General features: G+C 40.8%; 2 protein-coding genes across 8 annotated transcripts in view; one reads left to right on the top strand and one right to left on the bottom strand.

Annotated features, from left to right (window-relative positions):
- IPP (intracisternal A particle-promoted polypeptide) overlaps positions 1 to 26,016 on the bottom strand; it is a 365,210-nt gene that overhangs the window by 199,641 nt on the left and 139,553 nt on the right. The window lies entirely within an intron of this gene.
- The window catches only part of MAST2 (microtubule associated serine/threonine kinase 2), a 129,608-nt gene that overhangs the window by 92,978 nt on the left and 10,614 nt on the right, over positions 1 to 26,016 (top strand). For 5 of the 7 annotated variants that reach the window (XM_060205960.1, XM_016187374.2, XM_060205959.1 and 2 more), the window contains 12 exons: positions 152 to 227; positions 1,410 to 1,430; positions 3,172 to 3,250; positions 6,778 to 6,932; positions 9,789 to 9,864; positions 10,433 to 10,642; positions 17,761 to 17,862; positions 20,484 to 20,616; positions 21,603 to 21,664; positions 21,916 to 22,001; positions 22,432 to 22,640; positions 23,891 to 24,029. In XM_060205960.1, the coding sequence (XP_060061943.1) occupies positions 152 to 227; positions 1,410 to 1,430; positions 3,172 to 3,250; positions 6,778 to 6,932; positions 9,789 to 9,864; positions 10,433 to 10,642; positions 17,761 to 17,862; positions 20,484 to 20,616; positions 21,603 to 21,664; positions 21,916 to 22,001; positions 22,432 to 22,640; positions 23,891 to 24,029 (1,348 nt within the window). The remainder of the gene's footprint in view (positions 1 to 151; positions 228 to 1,409; positions 1,431 to 3,171; positions 3,251 to 6,777; positions 6,933 to 9,788; positions 9,865 to 10,432; positions 10,643 to 17,760; positions 17,863 to 20,483; positions 20,617 to 21,602; positions 21,665 to 21,915; positions 22,002 to 22,431; positions 22,641 to 23,890; positions 24,030 to 26,016) is intronic. The other 2 variants (XM_007521381.3, XM_007521380.3) reach the window with 1 other exon arrangement.

The raw sequence follows: 26,016 nt of genomic DNA, 5'->3' as shown, positions 1-26,016 counted from the left end.
CACATAACACTCTATCCCCCACCTAGGTCCTTCTTGACCATCATGTTCCAGGACCTGAGCACTCCCCCATACCCACCCCAGAGTCCTTTACTTTGGTGCAATACACCAACTCTAGTCACAGAATGCTTTTATTTCTTTTTCCCCTCCATAGGTAATAGTCCTTTGGACAGCCCCCGAAATTTCTCTCCAAATGCACCTGCTCACTTTTCCTTTGTTCCTGCCCGTAGGTAAGTTGATTAAAAAAAAAAAAGCCTCCTGTATGACTAGCATGTGTGATACTTGCATGAATGTCAACTTGTCCGTTTGAGGCCCTGCTGCTCTTCCAAGTGTGTTATCTTCATTTACTAGACATCAGAATTCCTACTCTCCTTTCTCAGGTCATTATGATTCCAAGTTTTGCTTTGTAGGTGCCCTAGGTGTTTTGTGTATGAATATTTAAATGGGTAAATAGTTATTACAAGTGGATATATATTGTTGTTGTTGTTATTATTGTTTTACCAGAACACTGCTTAGCTCTGGCTTATGTTTAAGAGACAGATTATTACAGGCAATTTAAGAACAAGGGGGAAAATCTCTGAACCTCCAGACTTTTAAAAATAATAATAAAATTTTATTTATTTATTTATAGAGACAGATAAATTGAGTAGGGAGGGGGAGATAGACAGGGAAAGAGACAGAGATGCCTGCAGCCTTACTTTATCACTTGTGGAGATTTCCCCCTGCGGGTGGGTACCAGGGGCTTGAACCCAGGCCCTTGCACACTGTAATGTCTGTGCTTAACTAGGTGCACCACCACCTGGCCCCCACTGCCGGACTTTTATAAGATATTTGTTAAGTGAGACTGGACCTGGAGAAAGTAGCCTCTGTGCTAATTGCTGATAAGGAGGATTATGGTCATGTGTGGGATTGAGCTTGGGGGTTTGTAGCCACAGGTAAGACAAAGGAATATTATGTTATATTGACACTGCTGTGTCTGCTTCACTCCCTGGGCTTTACAAGTAGAACCAGGTAGAAGACTTCAACACCTGAGATTACCACCATGAGACCTACACAGGCCTCTACTAAGAATGTGAAGTCCTGACTGTTCACATCCATGACATAGGAAAAGCTGCTAGGTATCAGTGAGGCTGGGGAGAATTTCAACTCTGGGTATTTAGGAATAATGTTTTCTAGGTTATTGCAGTTAGGCTTGAATTCACAGGGTCACATTAATTTGGAATATCACACAAAATATAAATTTAATGAATTGATAAGAATGAATTGTTCCATCATATCATTTCACATCAAATTTCCATGCATTCCTAACGTTTGCCTCAGCCAAACTAGGCCAAATGCCAGGGGTCAGATTTCTGTAGATTGGTCTCTGGTTCCCTTTGATTCTCACTATAATGTACATTTTTTTACTGCAGCCATGGCCACAGAGCAGACAGGTAATAGTGGATGTGGTGGGGAGAGGGGTTGGGAAACTGCTGTGCATGGCTAGACAATATGATTTGTGACTTTGTGCTTGGTAAAAATTGGTTGGTATGGGTTTTCTCTGACTGAGTGTATGAACATTTGGCCTTTTAGTAAAGAGGTCATAAGGGAGGCCTCTCTACTTGCTGGAATCTAGGCTCAGAGTGCATATGCTTAGAGGAAGGAATTGCTGAGGAGTTCTAAGCTTAGTAAATCAATCTCAATTGCCCAGTGTGCTGACTAGGCAACAGAAAATGTACACATACTATAGAAACATTTCCTTTTGACTCTGGTGACTTCTGTTCTTCAGTTTATAGAAAAATTACTGCTATGCATTTGATTTACATATCTGTTTGATTTATATATCATTTGATTTACATATCATGGTGAGGCAGAGGGAATCCCTTGTAAGGAGGTGTATTTGACATAGATTTCGGAACAAACATCCCTAAGTTAGACTCGTCCCTTTTTTACTGGGCTTCTTTGCTCCTGGAATAGATTCACTTTCTTGTATAAAGTTTCCAGGATCCAAAAAAGAGAATAACGTATTTGAACAGCCTCCTGGACATATTTTGCTTCAGAGACTAGGTTCCAACAGAGGTATTATTTTTTGTACTGACTGGGCAGCATGAAGTTCTGAGTTATGTGCATGTGTCATGGAATGCTGGGTTCTCTTACTGAACATAGAAAACGTCATTAAACATAGGGTGGGGCACTACACGGGGAGAAGCCTGAACTAAATTGGCTTCTCTTTTTCTTCCTCTCTTCACCTCCCTCCATCCCCCTAAATTACCGAAATACTTGGGACTTGTATGAAGACTGAGGGTATTGAACTTAACTTTTCATGGTCCTCCATTGCTAATGTTCTGCGTTTCTGTGTATTACTAGCAAAGAAACTTCTTTTTAAACCTGAGCAGACTATCCCCCCACCACCACTATCTATAAGAAAGAACACCTTTTTACAGCATATGCTACGTAGTCCAGGAAAGAAAGTTTTTAAAAAAACTTGGAAGTCAGTTATTTGTTTGACCTTTCTCCTCTACAGCAAAGTAAATAACTTGGTTATTCTGTGATGAAAACTTTAGGGTGTACCCTTTCAAGGGAAGCCAGAAACCTGCCTCAAAGTCTTAAGTGTAGCAGAGGCTTATTGCCACCTCACTCCTTTTTCTTAAGGTTACTGCCACTCTGGCAAACATTCTCAAATATTAGTTTTGGGGACCCTAGTTTTTACTATTGCCATTGACTTAGTTATCCTAGCCTATATTATATCCTGTTTGTCAACCTAGGGAAAACCAAAAAATCTTTTCACAAGGAGACTTCAAGAAAAGAAATGAAAAGAAAAAAGAAAAGAAAAGGAACCAGCTGCATTTTAGTGACGGTTTTCTTTCTGGATGATGGTTTTAGTTAGAGTTGGCTATTGTTGCTTCTCTGAAAGAGATAAGTTGAAAGTAGAAAGATCGTTATTCCCAAAACTCTAGCATTACATATTAGTTATTCTTGGTCATAGACTCTTTTATAGTTAGTGTACCTTTGCAGTAGAAAACACACAGTAGGTCTCAGGAAAGAGACTCTACTAGATTGAGCAGTAATGTCTCAAGGCAAAGCAGGCTATCTCAGTGAGTTAATATCTGCCCCCCCCCCCCCTTATGGAAAGACAGGCAGGTGCTGGGCTCAGGGTGAACTGTGAAAACTGCTTAATATTTTTTTCTTACTTAGGACTGATGGACGACGCTGGTCTTTGGCCTCTTTGCCTTCTTCAGGCTATGGAACCAATACTCCTAGCTCTACTGTCTCAGTAAGTAGCCACATATGTAACTCTTCCTCTTTTACCCCAAGGTCTCTTTACTTCTCTGTGAGTGATTATTCTTTATAGCCTTGCATACTAGTTCTCAACATTTTCTCTAAGCTGATAAACTTATAGATTGCTTGGAGATGAAACTGAGTGGCTTTTATCAGCTATACCCGTTAACATTAAACACCTTTGGACAGGTGGGGAAAAAAATTGAACCTGTACCTGTGATTTGTTGTTAGATTTCTTTCAGAGATCTTAGCTTATTTTTTTTGCTTCCCTTCCTGCCTTCCTTTTTTTTTTTTTTCTTTTGCCTCCAGGATTATCACTGGGGCTCAGCTCCTACACTGCTCCTGGAGGCCATTTTTCCATTTTGTTGTAGTTGTTGTCATTAATTATATTGTTGTTATTGCTATTATGGATAGGACAGAAAGAGGAAGGGAAGATAGAGACAAGGAGAGAAAGACAGACACACCCGCTTCACTACTTGTGAAGTGACCCCCCCATGCAGGTGGGGAGCTGGGGGCTCAAATCAGGATCCTTGTGCCAGTCCTTGTGCTTTGCTCCAGGCTCACTTACTCGATGTGCTCCCACCTGGCCCCCCCTTTTTTTTAATTGGATAGGACAGAGAAATATGAGAGGAGTTGTGGGAGATAGAGATGGGGAGAGAAAGAGAGACACCTGTAGCACTGCTTCATCACTTGTCAAACTTACTCTGTGCAGGTGGGGACCTGGGGCTTAAAGAAGGTTTTAGCTTAAAAAATAATAACGGATGTCTTAGACTGCAGATGGCATAGTGGATAAGGCTTTGGACTCTCAAGCATGACATCCCAGTTCCATCTCTGTCATTGCATGTACTAGTGCTATAGTCTGGTTCCCCCCCCCCTTTAATTAATAGAATAAGTAGATTTTTTAAAATTATTTAAAACATCTGTTAGATGTTCTAATGGCTACTTTGTACAGTGAACTTTAAAATGAAATTTCCTCATTGAAAAACTCTTAGTTGAAGTTAGGAGGATATGGTTGGCAAACTTTTTCTGTAAAAGGTTAAAATGCAGCTTTGTAGATAGTGTAAAATTAAACTGCAGACTGGATGATCTGTTCTTTTGCCATCTACCATTTTCCCGGTCTTTATATCTCAGTTTGTCTGTATTCACACATCCCAAGCCAATAAAAGTACATCATTTCCTTCCTTCACTCTGTATTACTCTAGGTTGATACAAAGATCTTATTTATCTTTTGGCAGCTGTTACACTTCAGTTTTTCCCATAGTAACCACCCCTGCACCCATATTCCTTTATTTAATTGGGTGCTTGCTTCTTTTCTTCTCTCTCTTCTTCCCTCCCTCCCTCCCTCCCTCCCTCCCTTCCTTCCTTCCTTCCTCCCTCCCTTCCTTTCTTTTTGTATTTCCTTCTTCCTAGACCTGATGAGAGTCTCATAGTAAGAGTCATATGGATATGAAAATATACACTTTGCATATATTACATATATTTCTATTCATCAGATTTTAGTAACTTCAATCCTATCTCCAGTTTATTATAATTGAGTAAATTAAAGTGCTGAGTTTGTGTTATGTTAGTTACAGTTGGGTGAGGTTACATTTTGCAGTTTGTATCCAAATCATTTATAAAAACATGGCCAGAGACTTTTGAAGGCTTATCCACTAGCTGCTTACAACTTTAAATATTATAGGATTTGGGTTAGCGAGAGAACATAGTGGTTATGCAGAAAAACTGACATACCTGAGATTCCAACTTCTCAGTTTCAATTCCTGGCACTACCACAAGCCAGAGCTGAGTAGTGCTCTAGTCAAAAAAGTAAATATATCATTCTATTTTTTTTATTTTGTTAATAAATTGCTACCAGATTTATTGCTGGGGCTTAGTGCCTGCACAACAAACCCTGTATTTCCAAAGGCCATCTTGTTTTTTCTTTTAATCAATAGGACAAAGAAATTGAGAGGGAGGGGAGATAGAGAAGGAAAGAGAAAGAGAGACACCTGCAGCACTGCTTCACCGTTCCTGACGGTTCCCTCCTGCAGGTGGGGACTGGGAACTTGAACCCAGGTCCTTGTGCAAGGTAACATGTATGCTTAACCAGGTGCACAACCACCTCATCCCAAGTAAATCTTTTTTTTTTTTTTTTAAGAATTTCCAAGCTTTTAATTTTATTTAATTTTATTTTTTTTTAATTTTTTAAATTTAATTTAAGAAAGGATTAATTAACAAAACCATAGGGTAGGAGGGGTACAACTCCACACAATTCCCACCACCCAATCTCCATATCCCACCCCCTCCCCCGATAGCTTTCCCATTCTCTATCCCTCTGGGAGCATGGACCCAGGGTCATTGAGGGTTGCGGAAGGTAGAAGGTCTGGCTTCTGTAATTGCTTCCCCGCTGAACATGGGCATTGACTGGTCAGTCCATACTCCCAGTCTGCCTCTCTCTTTCCCTAGTAGGGTGGGTCTCTGGGGAAGCAGAGCTCCAGGACACATTGGTGGGGTTTTTTAATGGTGGTATAACACCATATCATGAGAGAAGCATTCACTGTTAGCCAAACAAATTCTGTTTTCTCAGTTGATATTGAGGCTTACACAGTTATCTCCTTCTGGTGCTACGTCTGACTTTAAATTGATTTAGATACTTAAATTTAGATACTTTAGATATTTAAACCCTAGATTCTTTATTAATTGGTGAATAGAAATTGAACCAATGGTGTTAGACATGATTGTTCTCTTAGTCAGTTCTGTCAGATAAAGGGGGTGGATGAGAAATTCACTGGCCATGATGCTTAACAGGGATATCATAGCAATAACTGCATCTATAGGATGCTTGTAGTAGGATGCTCACTCCCTTAAACTACCTTTATTATTGACAGTGGACTCTTGTGTGGACTCTCAGTCATTGGGCCATGTCTAGGATTCTTAATTATTTTCGTTCAAGTATAATCATTAGGTTCCAGATCTAAAAATAATTTTCTTTTCAAGGTTTATTTATAAGAAAGGGGGAAGAGAACTGAGCATCATCTGGCACATGTGATGCTGAGGTTTTAGATCAGGACCTCATGCTTGAGAGTCCAGCACTATCCCATGTGCTACATCCCAGGACATGCTAATCATAACTTTTCAGCAAAGCCAGCTGTCCTCTAGATAGCTAGCAGCAAAAGGAAATGTTACTGTGCTATCCTCATAGGTTTTCCATGAGAAAACTTATGGGATGTTATTTGTAGGCTAAATATACCTAGAATATTTTCTTTTTTTCTTTTTTTTAAATTTCTTTATTAGGGAATTAATGTTTTACATTCAGCAGTACATACTATAAATATACCTAGAATAATTTCTAAACTAGGAAGCATGATTAATTAATTTGTTAATTAATTATTGTTCCAACTTGCACAATAAAGATAAAGTAAGGGACTTGCTTGACTTTGGATTTATATGGCTGAGATGTCCCTGACCATTTCTTTCCTCCTTTGATCTTAGACAGCCTGTATACCTATTTGTAATGTTACTGTTTAATGTGTTCTCCTACAGTCATCATGCTCCTCACAGGAAAAGCTGCACCAGTTGCCCTTCCAACCTACTGCAGATGAGCTGCACTTTTTAACGAAGCATTTCAGTACGGAGAGTGTACCAGATGAGGAGGGTCGCCAGTCCCCAGTCATGCGGCCTCGATCTCGCAGCCTCAGGTAGGGCCTGGAGAACTATTCTGTAAAGGGCTAGATAGTAAGTAATTGAAGTTTTATAGGCCATACAATTTCTGTGGTAATTATGTAATGCTACCATTATAGTGTGAACATGTCTACAGACAATATTTAGACATTATTTACAAAGACAAAAGTAGGCAAAATTTGTTTTCTGGGCTAATAAACCAGCCAACCCCTGTTATAGCACATTAGCATGATTTAAATGAGTACTATCCAGTGAGACTCAAGCCCTTTTGACTTTGAGTACAGCTCAACTCACCACCCCTAAAGGTACCTGAAGATGTTGTCTTCCTTTTTTTCCTTTGAAAGCAGTTAGTATTAGAAATATACCTTAGGGGGCTGGGCAGTAATGCAGTGGGTTAAGCCTACATGGCGCAAAGCACAAGGACCAGTGTAGGATCCCTGTTTGAGCCCCCAGCTCTCCACCTGCAAGGGGGTTGCTTCGCAAGCAGTGAAGCAGGTCTGCAGGTGTCTTATCTTTCTCTCCCCCTCAGTCTTTCCCTCCTCTCTCACTTTCTCTCTGTCCTATCCAACAATAACTATTAAGAACAATAAAAACCACAACAAGGGCAACAAAAATGGGAAAAATAGCCTCCAAGAGCAGTGGATTCATAGTGCTGGCACTGGGCCTCACTGATAACCCTGGAGGCAAAAAAAGAAAGAAAGAAATATACCTTAGACTCCATTCTGTAAAAAGAGAGTAATAAAATCATCAATTCTGTTAGTTACTGACTATAGAACCCAGGACCCCAGTGTACATATGCTTGGCCAGTTTAAGAAGTTTCTGAAGACATTCGTTGCTAACTCAGCAAACAGATTTATTTCAGAGGCAGAAGTAAATACTCATCTGCATTGATCTTATTTACCTAAATCACTTGGGTTCATCAAACCAAGCAGATCTAATAGCTGATTTATCTGTGGACTTCATAAATTAATTTACTCTTCTAATCATTGTTAACTGGTAAATCTGTGCCAAAATTTCAGATTAAGGAAGAAGGTGGAAATGTAAATAGGCTTGACTTTTAACATCTGAGATCCGTTTTCCAGAGTCCTGGGAAGTAATATCAATAAATTAGCTAACATTCGGGAAGGGGCTTCAGAAGAGCAGAGTTTCCCACAAGAATTCACTCAGGTAATGTTGGCACTGATGTGTCAGGGAGTGAGCTAAGTCAGACCACGAAGGCTGTTTCAAATTCAAGGATTAATGAAGATGATGACTGACTGAGACAGTATTGTAAAGGGCAAAAAGTGCAAATGAGTGAGCATGGGATGTGGCACTCCCAGTGTCTTTCTTTATCTCACATAGAATACCTGAATTTTATGCTTTGGAGGATCCACACAGAGTAAAAGATTCTTCTTAGACCATTTATGATTGAGAAGATATAGCATGCTCAGGGAAATTCTTGCTATATTACCCTTAAAATACTTGGTTAAGGGGGTCGGGCAGTAGCGCAGTGGGTTAAGTGCATATGGCATGAAGCATAAGGACCGGTGTAAGGATCCCGGTCCGAGCCCCTGGCTCCCCACCTGCAGGGGTTTGCTTCACAAGAGGTGAGGCAGGTCTGCAGGTGTCTGTCTTTCTTTCCCCCTCTCTGTCTCCTCTCTGGATTTCTCTTTTTCCTGTCCAATAACAACAACAACAGCAATTACAACAATAATAATAACCGTAACAAGAGTAGCAACAGAATGGGAAAAAATGGCCTCCAGGAGCAGTGGATTCATAGTGCAGGCACTGAGCCCCAGCAATAACCCTAGAGGCACACAAAAAAAGTACTTGGTAAAGTTTACTAGTGTAGCACACAGAGACTATAACCCACTCTAGATAGAGTAGATGGGAGAAATTCTGAGCCTAGCTCAACTGGTATTTCATATCAGGGTTGGCAAATTAGGTAGACTGAAAATATCCATCCAGTCGTACAGCTTAGACTTTGAAATCCTTTAAAGGCTTGTGATTACATATGGATCAAGAGGGAAGAAAAGTTGACCCAAGTTCATAATTCACTACAGACTAGACTGTTCTTTATTTCTCAGGTCAGAACTTACGTTACCTCAATTGTATGCAATTTCTTTAGAAAAAGTCTTTCTTTTGTTGCTGTTTGATTTGATTCTAGGACATGTCAGGATGTACTGATGCTACTGATCAAAGCAGAGGTGATCTAGAGAGTTCTTTTCTGGGGAAGGTCATTCTAGGAAAGCCACCAATGAGTTTGGGAGACCTCATTTATAGGCCATCTCAGGCCTTGGCAGAGGTGTTTCTGAAAGCTAGGCTCCATACAGAAAGTAGCCTGTCTCCAGATGGCATCATTCTGAGCTGAATGAAGAAGTCTGCAGCCCAGGTAGATGTGCAGTGGGTTGAGTGCCCCACTTGCATGTATGAGATCCAAGTTCAGTCCGTGGCGTCCCATACACCAGAGTGATTTGATGTTTTCATGCTCTTTTCCTTGATAATAAATAAAATTTAAGAATAGGTTTATGCTGGAGTAGTATTCCATTATATGTAGATACTACAACTTAACCACTTGGACTGATTGTGGTGGTACAAACACTTATTACAGGGAAATAAAAAACTATACTCACATATCAGAAACTGCCCTATAAATTATTATTTCCCCCAATAAAATGGTTTTAAGATAAAAGTTATGCAACAAAGAGCTAATTTGGACCTTTGTTCTTAAAGCTAAGCAGTCACTTTTAAGGATGGTTTTTGAACTTAGCCCTTACTAATGTGGAGGTAAGTAGGAATACTGCAGGCAGTGGAAGAACAGGATCTTTGGGGATGGCCAGCTTTCTCCTCAGTAGTTCCATGACACTAAACATAACTGTTTCTTTCTTATTTAGTCCTGGACGGTCCCCAGTTTCTTTTGACAGTGAAATAATAATGATGAATCATGTTTATAAAGAAAGATTCCCCAAGGTAAGGATCCATTTTAAAGGATACTGGTAATGCCCAGTCTTACATAACCAGCTCCATTGGAAGGGTGAGAGAGGGTGTGTGTGTGTGTGTGTGTGTGTGTGTGTGTGTGTGTGTGTGTGTGTGTGTTTTCAAGCTTAAGGACTTCTTAACTTCTTAGAGGAATGCAACAGAGGACTGTGGGTTCAGGATTTGTCCTTGCCTTCACTTCATCCAGAGAGAAATGTCAAAAAAGTGTCCCCTCATATAGTAATGGAGAAAGAAAAAAAATTGGAGACCTTGTTTATAATGGCCCAAGGGTACACACTTAACCATTCCAGTGTCCTTAGAACAAAAGTGCATCTCCTTTTAAGTACTAGCAGGAGGTAAGTATGGGTAAGAGAGCCTTTTTTATGTTTTGACTTGACTTGAAGGTGTTTTTTAAAGATCCCTGATCACCAGGTTTCCCAAATACAGCACTAGGAAACCAGGATCACAGCATCTGTTCTTAAGCTATTAACAGGACTTTGAGCTGAGCCCAAACTAACTGGGACTAGAAGTTAAGTGTTACCTTTTCTGCTTTTATTCCCAGGCTACTGCACAGATGGAAGAGCGTCTTGCAGAGTTCATTTCCTCCAACACTCCAGATAGTGTGTTGCCCTTGGCAGATGGAACCTTAAGCTTTATCCATCATCAGGTGATTGAAATGGCCCGTGACTGCCTGGATAAATCTCGAAGTGGCCTCATTACGTCACACTACTTCTATGAACTTCAAGAAAATCTAGAGAAACTATTGCAAGATGTGAGTATCCTTGTGCTGGAATTCTGATGAATACTATACATTATAGATTATTAGTAGGGAAGGGGATATAATATAACAGATATGCAAAAGACTTCCATGCCTAAGGCTCTGAGGTCCCACGCTCAGTCTGTCATACCACCATCTGCCAGAGCTGAATAATACTTTGATTAAAAAAAAAGATGTGGTCTGGGAGTATAAAGATGTGGTATAAAGCATTGGACTTTTAAGCGTGAGGTCCCGAGTCCAATCCCCAGCAGCACATCTACCAGAGTGATGTCTAGTTTTTTCTCTCTGTCTCTTCTCATGAATAAATAAATAAATAAAATCTAAAAAAAAAAAAAAAAAGTGTGAGGGGGTGAGGAACTAGCAGAAGATTATTAGTTCCAAACTAAGATTAAAGCATTGATGGTGGTCCCAATCTTCTCAGCCAGCTTGCCACTACAAGATCTCCTTACCACTATGTAGGACACACACCTAAGTCTGATGCTGATGGACTTAGATTCCTCTCAGCCTCGTGCATTACTGAGAGAAGCCTGCTTGATGTCAAATGAACTCAGTTCTGTGATCTTTTCTTTTTCTAAACCCAAGTTTGTAGATAATTCTTTTCCCAAAACTGTAATATCAGTAGCAGTCAACTTGCTGTAGGACCCAGCTTGCTATGATAGACTCTGCTCTAGTGGAAATACTTGTCTAAGAGAGCCTTTAACCTACTTCTTGCCTATGGGAAAGAAGTTCTGAGGCTTGCACTGAGTTGATTCATGTGTTAACATTCTATTTACATGGTGAGAACTTCACTTGTAGGGAATTTTATGTTTTGAGACCTGATTCTCCATAGTATGAAAAGTCTCTGGGAAGCTAAAGGTAAAATAATCCAGAGAAAAGTATATATTGAGTTTTTAACCACTGCTTCATGTTCCAGTATTCACTTTGTCATTGAGTTCTTCAGTAAAATAGATCCTTTCCACTCAGATCACAGTTTTTCCTTTATCACTTTAGTAGTTTATGGGAGAGCAGTTGTACCTATCTTACCAGGGCTCTTCTTGTCATGAGTATTTCCTAGTCCTGAACTCCTTATCATTTTCAGACCTATATCCTGGAGCTGGTGCAGTGCCAGCTGAATTGAGAGCCCAGTGTTAATGATCAGACAAGAGTGTAGTATGTTTGTGTAGAAGTTAGGAACAGTTACATGTTTTTTCCATTTAAGAAATAGCTGAGTAATCTGGGAGATGGTGCAGTGGGTAATACATGGGACTCTCAAGCATGAGGTCCCAAGTTCAATCCCCAGCAGTACATGTACCAGAGTGATGTCTGGTTTCTTCTCTCTCTCCTCCTATCTTTCTCATTAATAAATAAAAATCTTTAAAAAAAAAGGGGGGGGAGTCTGGTGGTAGCACAGTGGGTTAAGCGCACAGTGGGTTAAGTGCACGTGGCACAAAGCGCAAGGACTGGTGGAAGGACCCTGGTTCGAGCCTCTGGCTCCCCATCTGCAGGGAAGTTGCTTCACAGGCATTGAAGCCAGTCTGCAGGTGTCTTGTCTTTCTCTCCCCCTCTTTGTCTTCCCCTCCTCTCTCCATTTCTCTCTGCTCTATCCAACAATGATGACAATAATAATAATAACTACAACAATGAAACAAGGGCAACAAAAGGGAATAAATATTTTTTAAAAGTTAATATATATATGGAAGAAACAGTTGAAGCTAAAGAAAAGATGACCAAGCATGATTATAATCATTGCTATTAAATCTTGGGGAAATTTCTCATATATAACAGCAAATTACCTTTTCTTCTTAAAAGATTTACTGGTCCATACATTGTGGAGAAAAAAAATTGTGCAAATGGTTTTGATTTAATTAGTGGAAAAAGTACTCCTATAATTTTTTTCTTATTCAGAAGTCATACTTAAAAAAAAAAAGAGTCATACTTGAAATATTATGGGGAAAAAAAAATAAGACTTGGGCTGAAAAAATAGCTCACTTGAATAATGTGCTTGCTTTGCCTTGTACACAGCCCAGGTTTGAGTTCAGTCTCTATTGCACTGGAGCAAGCTGTAGTATCTTTTAAAATACTATACTTAGAGTCCAGCTGATAGCTTACTTTGTAGAACACATGCCTTTACTATACTCAGGACTTAGGTTCAAGTACCACATAGTATCATGAATAGCACCAGAGGGGACATTGTACAGACATTGGAGCAGTTCTTTAGCATTTTTCTTCCTCTGTTTTTTTTATGTCTTCAATAGAAAGAACAAGAAAGACGAGAGGGAGAGGGAGAGAGCATAATAAGGTGCTAAAGTTAGTTGTTTGGTAAAAAAAATCTTCATGCATTGGCATAGACTTCTAGCTCTAGAGGAGAGGTTATTGGGGAAATAGGAAGAATACTAAATGTGAATCCAGTACATTTATCTGTACCCTAATTTTCTGAGTTCTGATAATACAGAAAAAAAATTCAGTATAGGTTCTAGCTCAAAATAATTTGCTTTAAACTGGGCTTGTAGATCCATCACAATTCTTATAATAAAATTTATATTTATCTTTTTTCCCCACTTTTAACTCATTTTCCCCTCATTTTATTAGGAGGTTAATGGCTTACAGTGCAACTGTCTACACATAAGCTCCATTTCCCTACCACAGTTTTTTGAAATGTAGCTACACTGACTACTCTACATGAATTAACTCACTTTCATTTATTATAGATAGTAAATTTATTTGATGAACACTAAATAGAGATGAGTTTTGAGAAGAAGACAGAGAGACACCTGTAGCACTTTCACCCACCCACCCACCCACTGCCCTTCAGGTCGGAACCAGGGACTTACAACATGAACACAGGTCCTCATGCATAGTAACGTTTGCACTCTACCAGGTGTGCCACTGCCCAGCCCCTCAAGGTCTGCTTAATCTTCATGGAGAGTTTAAGCAAGATATGCTTGCTCTTCAGGGAAAGTCAAATCTTCATAAGTAAGTAGTTCACTTGACCTAGGAAACAGTATAATCAATCACTTAGATGTGTAATGGAACACATTCATATGTAGAATAAGATTAGGTTGATATATTAATATGAAAGTTGCCTTCAGGGGAAGGTAGACCTGGAATTGCGAGAAAGGGCAAATGCTGAACCTCCTCGGAGGAGCTTAGATTTTATCATGAGAGCTATGGGGAATCATTGATGGTTTTAGATTTTTTAAATGGCATGGTATTATTTACATATAAAATAATAAAGAGCAGTTTGGGAGGTGGTGCGGTGTGGGGAAAGTGTTAGACTCTCAAACATGAGGTCCTTAATCCCTAGCAGTGCATACACCAGAATGATGTTTGATTCTCTTTCTCTCTGATTAATAAATAAAATATTTATCATATTTTATATGAGAATATGGCTCATATTTTATTTATTAGATAGAAAGAAATTGAGAGAGAAGGGGGAGATAGGGAGAGAGAGATACCTGCAGCACTGCTTCACTACTTCATGAAGCTTCCCCCCCCACAGGTCGGTACTGGGGGCTTGAACCTGGGTCCTTGTTTGCCACATGTCTGCTTAGCTAGGTATGCCACCACCTGGCCCCAGTAAAATCATTTAAAAAATAATAAAGGAGGACCAGCTGGTGCCATACTTGGTAGAATGCACTCATTACTACATGCAAGAACCTGGCATATAGCTCCCTGGTTCCTACCTACTAGGATGAATCTGTGGAGATGATGTTTCTTCTTTCTATTCCAGGTGGGGAAAAAGGCTGTCAGGAACAATGGAATTGTGCAGGCACCAAGCCCTAGCTATAACCCTGGCAGCTAATAAAAATAAAAACAATAATAATATCATTATTATAAAGAAAATTAAGTCACTTACAAAACACTTAGTACTTGCTAGATACTACATTATCTCAGTTATTCTAATTTAATATTTTTTCTTCCTTTTTTTAAAATTACCATTAGGGCTATTGCTGGGGCTTGGTACTGAACCTACGAATCTACTACTCCCAGCAGCCATTTTCTGTGGAGACAGAAAATTAATTGTAAATGATATGATTATACCTTTGCTATTAGCAAACACTAGTATATAATGAAAAAGGAGCAGCTACTCTGTGTATGTGTGAAGGAAGGCAAAAAAAACAAAAAAAAAACCCTTGGATAAAACTTCACAGGGTTGATATTTGTGTTGTTTTTTTTTTTTTTTTTTAAAGATTTATTTATGAGGGAGTGAACTAGAGTATTATTTTGGCATATGGAATATCAAGTATCCAACTTGGAAATCTTAGGGGTGGAAGTTTGGTTCTCTGTCTACTATAATACCTCTTGGGTTGCTAAGCTCAATTCTTTCTTTCTTTCTTTCTTTCTTTCTTTCTTTCTTTCTTTCTTTCTTTCTTTCTTTCTTTCTTTCTTTTCCCTTTTGTTGCCCTTGTTTTTTTATTGCTGTTGTAGTTATTTTTGTTGTTACTCATGTCGTCTTTGTTAGATAGGACAGAGAGAAATGGAGAGAGGAGGGGAAGACAGAGGGGGAGAGAAAGATAGACACCTGCAGACCTGCTTCACCGCTTGTGAAGCTTTCCCCCTGCAGGTGGGGGCCAGGGGCTTGAACCTGGGTCCTTGTGCACTGTAATGTAAGTGCTTAACCAGGTGAGCCATCACCTGGCCCCTCAATTATTTTTTTAATTTATTTTTATTTTATTTATTTATTTTCCCTTTTGTTGCCCTTGTTATCTTAAGCTCAATTCTTTTTTTTTAATATTTATTTTATTTATTTATTCCCTTTTGTTGCCCTTGTTGTTTTATTGTTGTAGTTATTATTGTTGTTGTCGTTGTTGGATAGGACAGAGAGAAATGGAGAGAGGAGGGGAAGACAAAAAGGGACAGATAAGACACCTGCAGACCTGCTTCACCACCTGTGAAGCGACTCCCCTGCACGTGGGGAGCCGGGGTTCGAACCAGGATCTTTATGCCGGTCCTTGTGCTTTGCGCCACCTGCGCTTAACCCGCTGCGCTACAGCCCGACTCCCTTAAGCTCAATTCTTAAGAATAAGTATTATGTGGTCCGGGAGGTGATGCAGTGACTAAGGCACTAGCCTCTCAAGCATGAGGTCCCAAGTTCAATCCCCGGCAGCACATGTACCAGAGTGATGGCTGGTTCTTTCCTCCTATCTTTCTCATGAATAAATAAATAAATTCTTTTTTTAAAAAAAGAATAAGTATTATTTCCTCACCTCTCTCATCTCATAGCCATTTTTTAATGATCCTTGTGTACCATTTTTCTTTTTACAACACTAATCTTCTGCCCTTTAGTTTCCATTTCCACTCTTCCACCAAAACTGTTGTAGGCAAAATCACCAAGGATTTAATTAGCCCATCGCCCAATCCAATGAATTCTTCTAGTTTTCATCTTTATTTACCCCTCTACTGGACTTTACACAATGAATACCTCTCCTTGAACTTTTTCACCCTAGTGAAAAAGTTTTCATTGACACTGTTCTATCTCCAATCTTGCTTCCCTTTTACAAGTGCCATTTCTGCCTATCATATATATGGGTGGTCTATAACATACCATTCTGACTTAGTCTTCTGCTTTTTCTCCATTATTTATACTGTCCCTGATAAGCCCTCATGTCTTAGTTGTCATCTATTTGCTGAGGACTCCCACCTGTTTGTTCTCTCCCCCTTTTCCCTAATCTCCACATCAGTATCCTCAACTGCTTATTGGATTCCTGTTTTGACTTCCTTTTTGTTTTTGCTTTTTTGTTTGTTTTGTTTTGTTTTGCAGTGCCTGAGCCTCACAAATAATCTGGTTCTGTTGCTCCCAGACTGACTTTTTCATTCCCTTTATTTCATAAAGAGGAGAATCATCACAGCACCACTCCATGGAACTATGTCCAAAGCTGTGATGCTCCCATGTGGTATCAAGGTTCAAACCCTGGATTTCATGCATTATCATGTGTAAGATGCATGCCCTATGGAATGAGCTATCTCCTGGTCCCTGGCTTCATATTATTGGTTGTAAGAGCAGAAAGTCAGCTCAGAGTAATTTATGTATGAAAGGGAAACTAGTTATAAAAAAAAAAAATTGAAAACAGAAATGCAAGCAGATCATGAAAAGGGGCCAAATGAATGGAAGCCCAGAAAGTATTTGTCTTCTATTGTCTCATATTGTTTTTCTCTGTTCAGTGGATATGGCCATCCATCCCCTTTCACCCAAAAGTAGATTAGATTATACAGGTCTGCCATGCTGATCAAAGTTCTCTTCTTACTTGTTGTTAAATTCCTTAGAAGTAATCCTTACTCTTCAGCTATCAGAAGAAAGAGGAATGATACCACTACTTAATACAAATATGATTGCTGGGAGTCAGAGTAGTTACCATAAAGAAGAAAATGGTGTCTGAGCTGTGTATACTACAACTACCTTAAAATCTATATGCATGAAACAGAATATATCTTTTCATCTACCTGCCTTTTCTTGAAAGCCAAATATAATATGTTCTTAACCTATCCATATCAAACTGTTCATCTTATATTTCCCATCTCATTTATGTGTTCATAGACATATCCCTAAAATTGTACGTATGTTTACTTTCTATTCCTGGTTCTTCCACCACTCAGTTCTACTCATACCTCTAAAATAACCCTTCTATTTCTCTCCTTTTTTACTTCCTTGAGTTGTACCTTTTCATCTGAACTATTATAGTAGCCCTTTAGTGGGTTTTTCTACTTTTAATTTTGCCCTCTTCAGTGACCATCCACACTTCAGTGCGACCTTCTTAAAATACCATTCCAGTTACATCACCTCTCCTCTCTATGAGGTCTTTCTATTCTTTACAGTCTGTCTAGGTGGAAAATGAACATCAATGAAGGCTCCATTGAACTGGGGTCTGAAGGGTAAGTGAAGCTTGTTGGATGGAGGAACAGGTAAAGAAAGCTGTGTGTCTATGTGATACTCCTTGGTGTCATGTAATGTTCTAAAGCTTTCATGGTTCCTGATGAAACTAGCTCCCTCTCACAGCCCACCAGCCTTCTTTGCATTGTAGAGCTCTCTTACTACCAAATTGCTCCCTCCTATAGTCAGCTCTGCCCAACCCAGTCCTACTTAGCTCAACCATCCCTGGCCAATAGGTTGCTTAAACAGACTTTGTTTTCTCTAGGCTTATGAGCGCTCAGAAAGCTCAGAAGTGGCTTTTGTGATGCAAGTGGTAAAAAAACTGATGATTATCATTGCCCGCCCAGCTCGTCTCCTAGAGTGTCTGGTGAGTGGACTCTGGGAAAGTGACAGTGAAATCTGTAGAGGAAGTGTCTTGGTAGCAGAAAAACTATGATAGCAAGTTTCTGCTGCTGAAGTCCTTATTTAAATATGACATATAAACATTGGGGGACAGTTCCTGTGAGAGAAGTAGATGGCTCTTGGGAGTGTAGCCCACCCCCACTGAGCAGGCCCCATTTGGGGAGCTTAAGGACATGGAACACTGTCAATTTTTATTTGCACAATTTAAATCTTTCATTTAATTATCCAGTAACACTTTACTGTGTACCTGCTTCATGATATACACTGGAAATACAGACAGGAGATTCCCTGATCCTGAGATACCTGCTCTGTAGTGGAATTAGAATTTGCTAGTGTCTTTGTATAAGGCATAACATTGCAAGAAGTGTTAGACTTTCAGACATGAGTTCCTGAGTTTCACCCCCAGCATCATATGTTCCACAGTGATACTCTGGTACTCACTCACTCATTAAAAAGAAATAAAATATTTTAAAGATAATTATAAGTTTGTCAGGCAAGAGGCATGGAAAGGGCCTCATTTGATGAAGTGTGTTTGAGGAGTTGGTGAGGGATGAACCTGGGCAGTAGGCCATGACAAGATCATGTGGGGGCTGAACTCTCAGCCTAACAGTTTGCATTTATCATTAAGGCTACTATGAAGCCATCAGAAAGTTGGGTGGTAGGGAGGTGGTGAGAAGAATATGCTCAGTAATAACGGTAGAATGCAAAACTTTCATACATGGGGCCCTGGCACTGAGTAAAAATAAGAAAGATAAATAGAAACCATAAATGGTAGAATGGTGCTCTGTCTTTTCTCAGACATATACACATACACACAGATAGAGTTTCGGGGTAAAAGTGCCATAGTCAGATTTAACTTTTCTTTTTACCAAGGTAAAGTTACATGTAATAGATGTATTCATTTAGAGTAAGCAGTTGAGTGAGTTTTAGCCACTATATAACTATAGGGCAGGAGAGAGAGAATAATGGTTATACAAAAGACTTTCATGCCTGAGGCTCCAGAGGCTCCAGTTACAATCCCTGGCATCACCATAAGCCAGAGATGAGCAGTGCTCTGGTAACACACACACACACACACACACACACACACACACACACACACACACACACCTTATATGTAGTTATATAAATGCAACTACAGTTGAGATAGAGAACATTTATGTCACTAAATAATTTCCCTTGTGCCCTTTTGCATTAATCTGTTCCCTCCCCATCTTGCTTCCTATTCCCAGGTAACCACTTGTCTTTGGCGTTTTGTTCAGTTTCATATGAATAAAGTAATATAATATGTCCTGATTTACTCAACACAATATTTTTTGAGATTCATACACAACATTGCATGTATCAGTATTGGTTTCTCCTTATTTCTGCATAAGGTACCATCAGATTATTCCATCTGAAATATGGATAATGAATTGAGAGGGCAAGGTGAACCAGGGAAATCAGTATAGAGACATTTAAAGCAATTCATATGGAAGAAATGGGAGTGACCTGAGGTAGAGTAGAGGGTAGAACAGAGAAGAAGAGCTGGATATAAGGGCATTTATGTGGTAGACATTCCGACTAGACAGGGACTGGGGAACAACAAGAAGTTAAGTGGATTTCTGGATCTTGCTGAGATTGTATTCCAGGTGGATTACTCAGTTCTCCAACGTACTGAGAACAGAGGGGGAGAAAAGTGGAGGGCTTTTCCCACAGAAACATGAGGTCCAAGGTTAAATTCTTAGTTAGAATTTAATTGGATTGAATACTGGTTTTCTGTTCCTTCCTTCCTTTGTAACCATGGACAAGTCAGTGCATTCCTTTGAGTCTTGATTTTCTCACCTCAGGCTTAGAAGTTTAGCCCTGGGCACATAGACATTCAGTAAATGGGACCCTTAGGTCTGGGAGATAGCTTACCCAGTAGAGTGCACACTTTACCATACATGCAGACCTGGATTCAAGCCATGGCGCCATGTGAGAGCACCATACAAAAAAAGTAGCTTCATGAGCAGAGGATTAGTACTGTACTCTATCTTTCTGTCTGTGAGAGAGAGAACCCCAGAGCTCTGGAATTGCACAGATATGAATCACAAGCAAAGCCCTAGTGGAAAAATAAATTAAAACAAAGAAATGGAACCTCATTATTATGTGCTTCTTGAGGACAGGGACCACTTTGATTTGTTCCACATAGATTTCCCAGTCCTAGGGCACAAGAATATCTGAGGATATGCATGCAATGCTGGGAGTGTGACTCCTGAGAATATGCCCAGACTACTGCTCTGGACTGGGAATATGAACACACGTGACAATACCACCTGGCAGGCGAGAAGGGCGGGTAGGGAGTGGGGGTGTGTGTGTGCTGGACCAACTGAGTAGACTGAAAACTGGGGAAAACAAACCCTTTAGTTCTTATTGCTTAGAAAAAATATAACATATACTTGGGATATCTAGTCTGGGTCTGACCTATATGGGGGGACCTTTATCCCCATTCTCATGGTTCGTGAACAATTATGTTTCCAGGTACAGTCTGAGGTAGTTGTATGCAGTAAGACCTACAGGCTGCAGTTTTAGCTCTCACCATTGACTACCTCTCTCCTCATATAGGAGTTTGACCCTGAAGAGTTCTACCACCTGCTAGAAGCAGCTGAGGGCCACGCCAAAGAAGGACAAGGAATTAAATGTGACATTCCCCGCTACATCGTTAGCCAACTGGGCCTCACACGGGATCCCCTAGAGGGTGAGCATGCTGACTAATGGCTGCAAAGAGGCCTCCAGCTGTAACAGCAGGGAAACCACTTGGAGAAGAGACTTAAATTGGATATGGGCATGGTAGCATCAGGAACCCCAGGGCTATAGGAGACACCCTGAATTCTCTATCAGAAAGTGGTCCCTTCTTTGGGACTGTTCACATTTGCCTGGCATGACCCAATCTGGATTACCGTAGATTCAGAGCTGGTCTGCATTTATAGCTTAAAACCAAAAGATGTCAATAGCTGGGGCTGGGTGGTGGTACACCTGGTTGAGCACATGTATTACAGTGCGCAAGGACCCGGGTTTGAGCCCCCGGTCCCCACCTGCAGGGGAAAGCTTTGCGAGTGGTGAAGCAGGGCTGCGGTGTCTCTCTGTCTCTCTCCCTCTCTATCTCCCCCTTCTCGATTTCTGGCTGTCTCCAATAAATAAAGGTATTTTTTTTATGTCAATAACAAAGAGCCACAATCTCATTTGCAAAATTAGTCACCTCTCTGCATATTTGCCTTCTTTGCTGCTACCTGATAAATCATCTTGTATCTCTGAGGCACCTTCAGGTGATCCTTTCATTTTTTTTCTGGGATTTACCCTCCTCACCCCTGTTTTCTAACCCCATCTGACAAAGTATTTCTTCTCAGTAGGACAAGGACTGACAGTTCAGTTTTGGGCCCTTATTTTTCAGGAATTGTTCCAAGTTTAAGAGAAGCTTTATAGAATTTCTCAGACCTTGTAAGTGGCACTGGACTTTAGAAATAGAAGTGGAAATACTGTTTGACTTATTCCCTGGCCCATGAAATTAAGTGACAGTATTGAGGAAGGAGCCACGGTACTGGCTTTGCGTCCCAGACTGATACAGAAAGCATCAGTGCCTGCTCTATATTCGGTTGTCATGTGATGTGAGTGGACTGCTGAGATGCCTGACATTGCCACACAATTGCCTGACATTTTGTTCTTGTGTCCTTGCTTTGTTTCTAGAAATGACCCAGCTGAGTAGCTATGACAGTCCTGATACTCCGGAGACAGATGATTCAGTTGAGGTAAAGACCCTGATCCCTGAAGGATCTGAAATCTGAACCCTGTGAAGCAGAGGACTTTGGGTTCTGTACAGAAAAACATCCAAGGGAGGGGTGGTTGTATACTTTGTCAAGGGTGTCATTCAGCTCCAGGGGAAGAATGGTTAGGAGGCTGCATTGAGGAATAAGAGCTGAATGGAAGCTGGGGCCACAGTGTCCCAGAACACATGAGCTCTGAAAAATTGACTGCTTCCTTCCTTTCCCTTGTTTTCTAGGGCCGGGGGACATCTCTGACATCTAAAAAGGCACCATCTGAAGAGGACTTTGAAACCATTAAGCTCATCAGCAATGGCGCCTATGGGTAAGGACAGAGTTAGGCTTTAGCTGGGGCTAGAATTAAATCAGTCCTTGAACTCTTCCTTCTTTCTATAAGTGCATGATCCTTAGTCTGATACCTCATAATGAACCCTCTCCTTCTCTGAAGCCTCCCAGAGAGCCAAGGGTTCGATTTACTTTCATATCTGAGCATTAGTCCTTTTCCATTCAATAGTCCCACTCCTCTTTTGAGCCCTGGGGAAGAATTAAACTGTGTCCTGAGGATTAGGTAACAGGAACTCTCTGTGGACATGTACCCAAATCCTTCTCACTAATAAAGCTATCACTGTTGCTTTGTTCTGTACATGTAAAAGACATGAAATGAAGCGTGTTGTCCTCTGACTGACTCTGGGTGGTGGATCTCACAGCTCAGGTGCTATGGGCCCATGTGGGATGAGATGGGCTGTGTTTCCCAGGGCTGTGTTCTTGGTGCGGCACAAGTCTACTCGACAGCGCTTTGCCATGAAGAAGATCAACAAGCAGAACCTGATCCTAAGGAACCAGATTCAGCAGGCCTTTGTGGAGCGTGACATACTGACTTTTGCCGAGAATCCCTTTGTGGTCAGCATGTTCTGTTCTTTTGAGACCAAGCGCCACCTGTGCATGGTGATGGAATATGTTGAAGGTACTGGGGAAAGATGACCTAACTTGAAGGCCAAAGCACAGTTTTCAGCTCAACCCTGAGCTGGAGCCAATAGCTTAATATGGGGATAAAGTTTCAGGGCCAGAATTCAGATCTTTCTTTGGAACTAATTTCTGGCTTAGGATATGAGAGCCATTTGGCTACAGGGTACACGGCTCTTACTCTTCACAGGGACTTTAGGAATAGTGACTGCCACAGGCTCCCCATATCAGATGCAATGAGCTGCACTCTGGAACAGGATATACCAACCCAGCAGTGCAGAATCCTACACACACTCTTACTACTGATACCAGCCAGAGTAACATAGCCATAGGAGTCCATGATTAATTGCTAGGAGGATTACATCTGGGCCCTCGAAAGAAAGGAAAACCATTGCCATGGCTGGTTACCACACAGAATGCTGCAGAGAATAGAAGAGTATCATGGGACACAGCTCTTGAGAGGAGGGCAACAGTTCTGCCACTGATCTTTCCTCTCCCCATCTCACTGCTGTGTACAGCTTCCAACAATATTTTACTGAAAACCCTCTTTTAATTTTTTGTTTATATAATTTTTATTTATAAAATGGAAATATTGACAAGACCATAGGATAGGAGGGTACATTTCCACATAATTCTCACCACCAGAACTTCATATCCCACCCCCTCCCTTGATAGCTTTCCTGTTCTTTATCCTTCTGGGAGCATGGACCCAGGGACATTATGGGATACAGAAGGTAGAAGGTCTGGCTTCTGTAATTGCTTCCCTACTGAACATGGGCATTGGCAGGTCGATTCGACTCCCAAAAACTCCCCTTTTAATTCTCTGGGTACATGCTAGAAGTTTAGAGTTTACACAAAAGTGAAAGGACAAAAAACAAAACTAAAGGACAATTTAGTTTTACACTAAAAATTACTAGGAAAAAAATAAATGATGATGATTGGTTTACAGTATCTAGGATTTTCATCTAAAAATAGCTTAGTCCTGTCCCCACATATTAATGTATAGTCATAGAGGACTAGGCTTTCTCCCCCTCTAGTCTCAGCAATGACACTGACAACTGTTAACATATGCAGCTTCCCTCCAGACTGTCTCCCACCCATGCCATAAGCACAGGGCTAGAATCTCAGTATCTGTCACCAGAGTATTTCAGAAGATTCTTCTTCATCAGAGATTGTAAGAGTAGGGACCTAGGACCATTTAGATCAAAGGAATAGATCCTTTCTTCATGGTGATGTGTGACCTTATTGCAGGAGGAGACTGTGCCACTCTGCTGAAGAACATTGGGGCCCTACCAGTGGATATGGTGCGTCTGTACTTTGCAGAAACCATGCTTGCCCTGGAGTATTTACACAATTATGGCATCGTGCACCGTGATCTCAAGCCTGACAAGTATGCTCACTCTTTGGTACTGTGTTCGTTTAACCCAGTGCACCACCACCTGGTCCCCAAATGTATGCTTGCTATTTGGATCCCCTGTCCAGGTTCTCCCCGTTGAGTCTCAAGATTGAAGGCAGACAGAGCATACATATCTGAGTTTGCCCCAGCAGGGCTGCCAGAAAGCATGTTCATGAGCTATCTGCCCTAGGCCTAGTACTGTAGCCCTTGACTACCCCAAATGCAAAAACCATATCAGCATGATCTAGCAAGGGCAACATAAGGCTAGATGGTGACATCTAAGAATCACCAAGGAGTTCTGCTCAAGAAACCAAGCAGAAACAAAATAATCACATCTAGTACATGTCTAAACAAGTGGCCCAACATTTATTGACATAAGCTATGTGCCAGTCACTATGTTCTGGACTGTAAATATAGTCCCTACCATTTAGGACTTAAGTGTGGGAAGTATAAATATTTGTGTATCGGTTGCTTCTTTGAAGACATGAATCAGGTGGGAAAGAATGGAAGGACCTTTGCAAAAATAGGAAAACAATAAGTACAAAGACACATAGATGTGAGAGAATGTTACCAGTTGCAGAACTATAGATTGTACAATATGGCCAGCCTGATATTATTACTTGGCCAAAAAGTTTTTTTTGTTTTTTTTTTTAAATCTTTTTTTTTATATTTATTTTATTTATTTATTCCCTTTTGTTGCCCTTGTTGTTTTATTGTTGTAGTTATTATTGTTGTTGTCGTTGTTGGATAGGACAGAGAGAAATGGAGAGAGGAGGGGAAGACAGAGAGGAGGAGAGAAAGATAGACACCTGCAGACCTGCTTCACCGCCTGTGAAGCGACTCCCCTGCAGGTGGGGAGCCGGGGTTCGAACCGGGATCCTTATGCCGGTCCTTGTGCTTTGCGCCACCTGCGCTTAACCTGCTGCGCTACAGCCCGACTCCCCAAAGATAGACACCTGCAGACCTGCTTCACCGCCTGTGAAGCAACTCCCCTGCAGGTGGGGAGCCGGGGTTCGAACCGGGATCCTTATGCCAGTCCTTGTGCTTTGCGCCACCTGCGCTTAGCCCACTGCACTACAGCCCAACTCCCCAAAAAGTATTTTAAAAAAAAAGAATGAAGGAAAAAAAAAAGAGGGAGTCGGGCGGTAGCGCAGTGGTTAAGCGCAGGTGGCGCAAAGCACAAGGACTGGCATAAGGGTCTCGGTTCAAGCCCCCGGCTCCCCACCTGCAGGGGAGTCGCTTCACAAGCGGTGAAGCAGGTCTGCAGGTGTCTATCTTTCTCTCTCCTTGTCTCCCCCTCCTCTCTCCATTTCTCTCTGTCCTATCCAACAACGAAGGCATCAATAACAACAACAATAATGACTACAACAATAAAACAACAAGGGCAAAAACAAAGGGAAAATAAATAAATATTTAAAAAAAAAGAGTTGGGGAGACAGTATAGTGATTATGCAAAATACTTTCATGCTTGAGGCTCTGAGGTCCCAGGTTCAGGCCACAGCACCATCAGCCAGAGCTGAACAGTGCTCTGACCTTTCTCTCTGTGTCTTCCTTTCTCTATGTCTCTCTCATTAAAATAAAATATTTTTCAAAGATTTTATTTATTTATTAATGAGAAAGATAGGAGGAGAGAGAAAGAACCAGCCATCACTCTGGTACATGTGCTGCCAGGGATTGAACTCAGGACCTCATGCTTGAGAGTCCAATGCTTAATCCGTTGCGCCACCTCCCAGACTACAAAATAAAATTTTTTTTTTTAAAAAAGTAGTAAAAGATAAGGAGAGGTAGGCAGGGATTAAAACAACAAGGGTCCCTTTTTCAAGTGTAGGCTTTAGAGTCTTGGGGTATCTTTGGAAGAATCTACTATCACAGAATGATAGATTTGGGAATATGCTGCCAGTAGAAAGAGATGGTAAGACCATTGTAGTAGATCAGAACAACAGTGCCCACACCAGAGCACAACGGAGGAGATTAGAGCAGG

This window comes from Erinaceus europaeus, chromosome 13 (assembly GCF_950295315.1).
Source record: "Erinaceus europaeus chromosome 13, mEriEur2.1, whole genome shotgun sequence".
NCBI classification, from domain to species: domain Eukaryota; kingdom Metazoa; phylum Chordata; class Mammalia; order Eulipotyphla; family Erinaceidae; genus Erinaceus; species Erinaceus europaeus.
The sequence above is the reverse complement of the archived record's forward strand: the minus strand, read 5'-3'. Positions and strand labels throughout refer to the sequence as shown.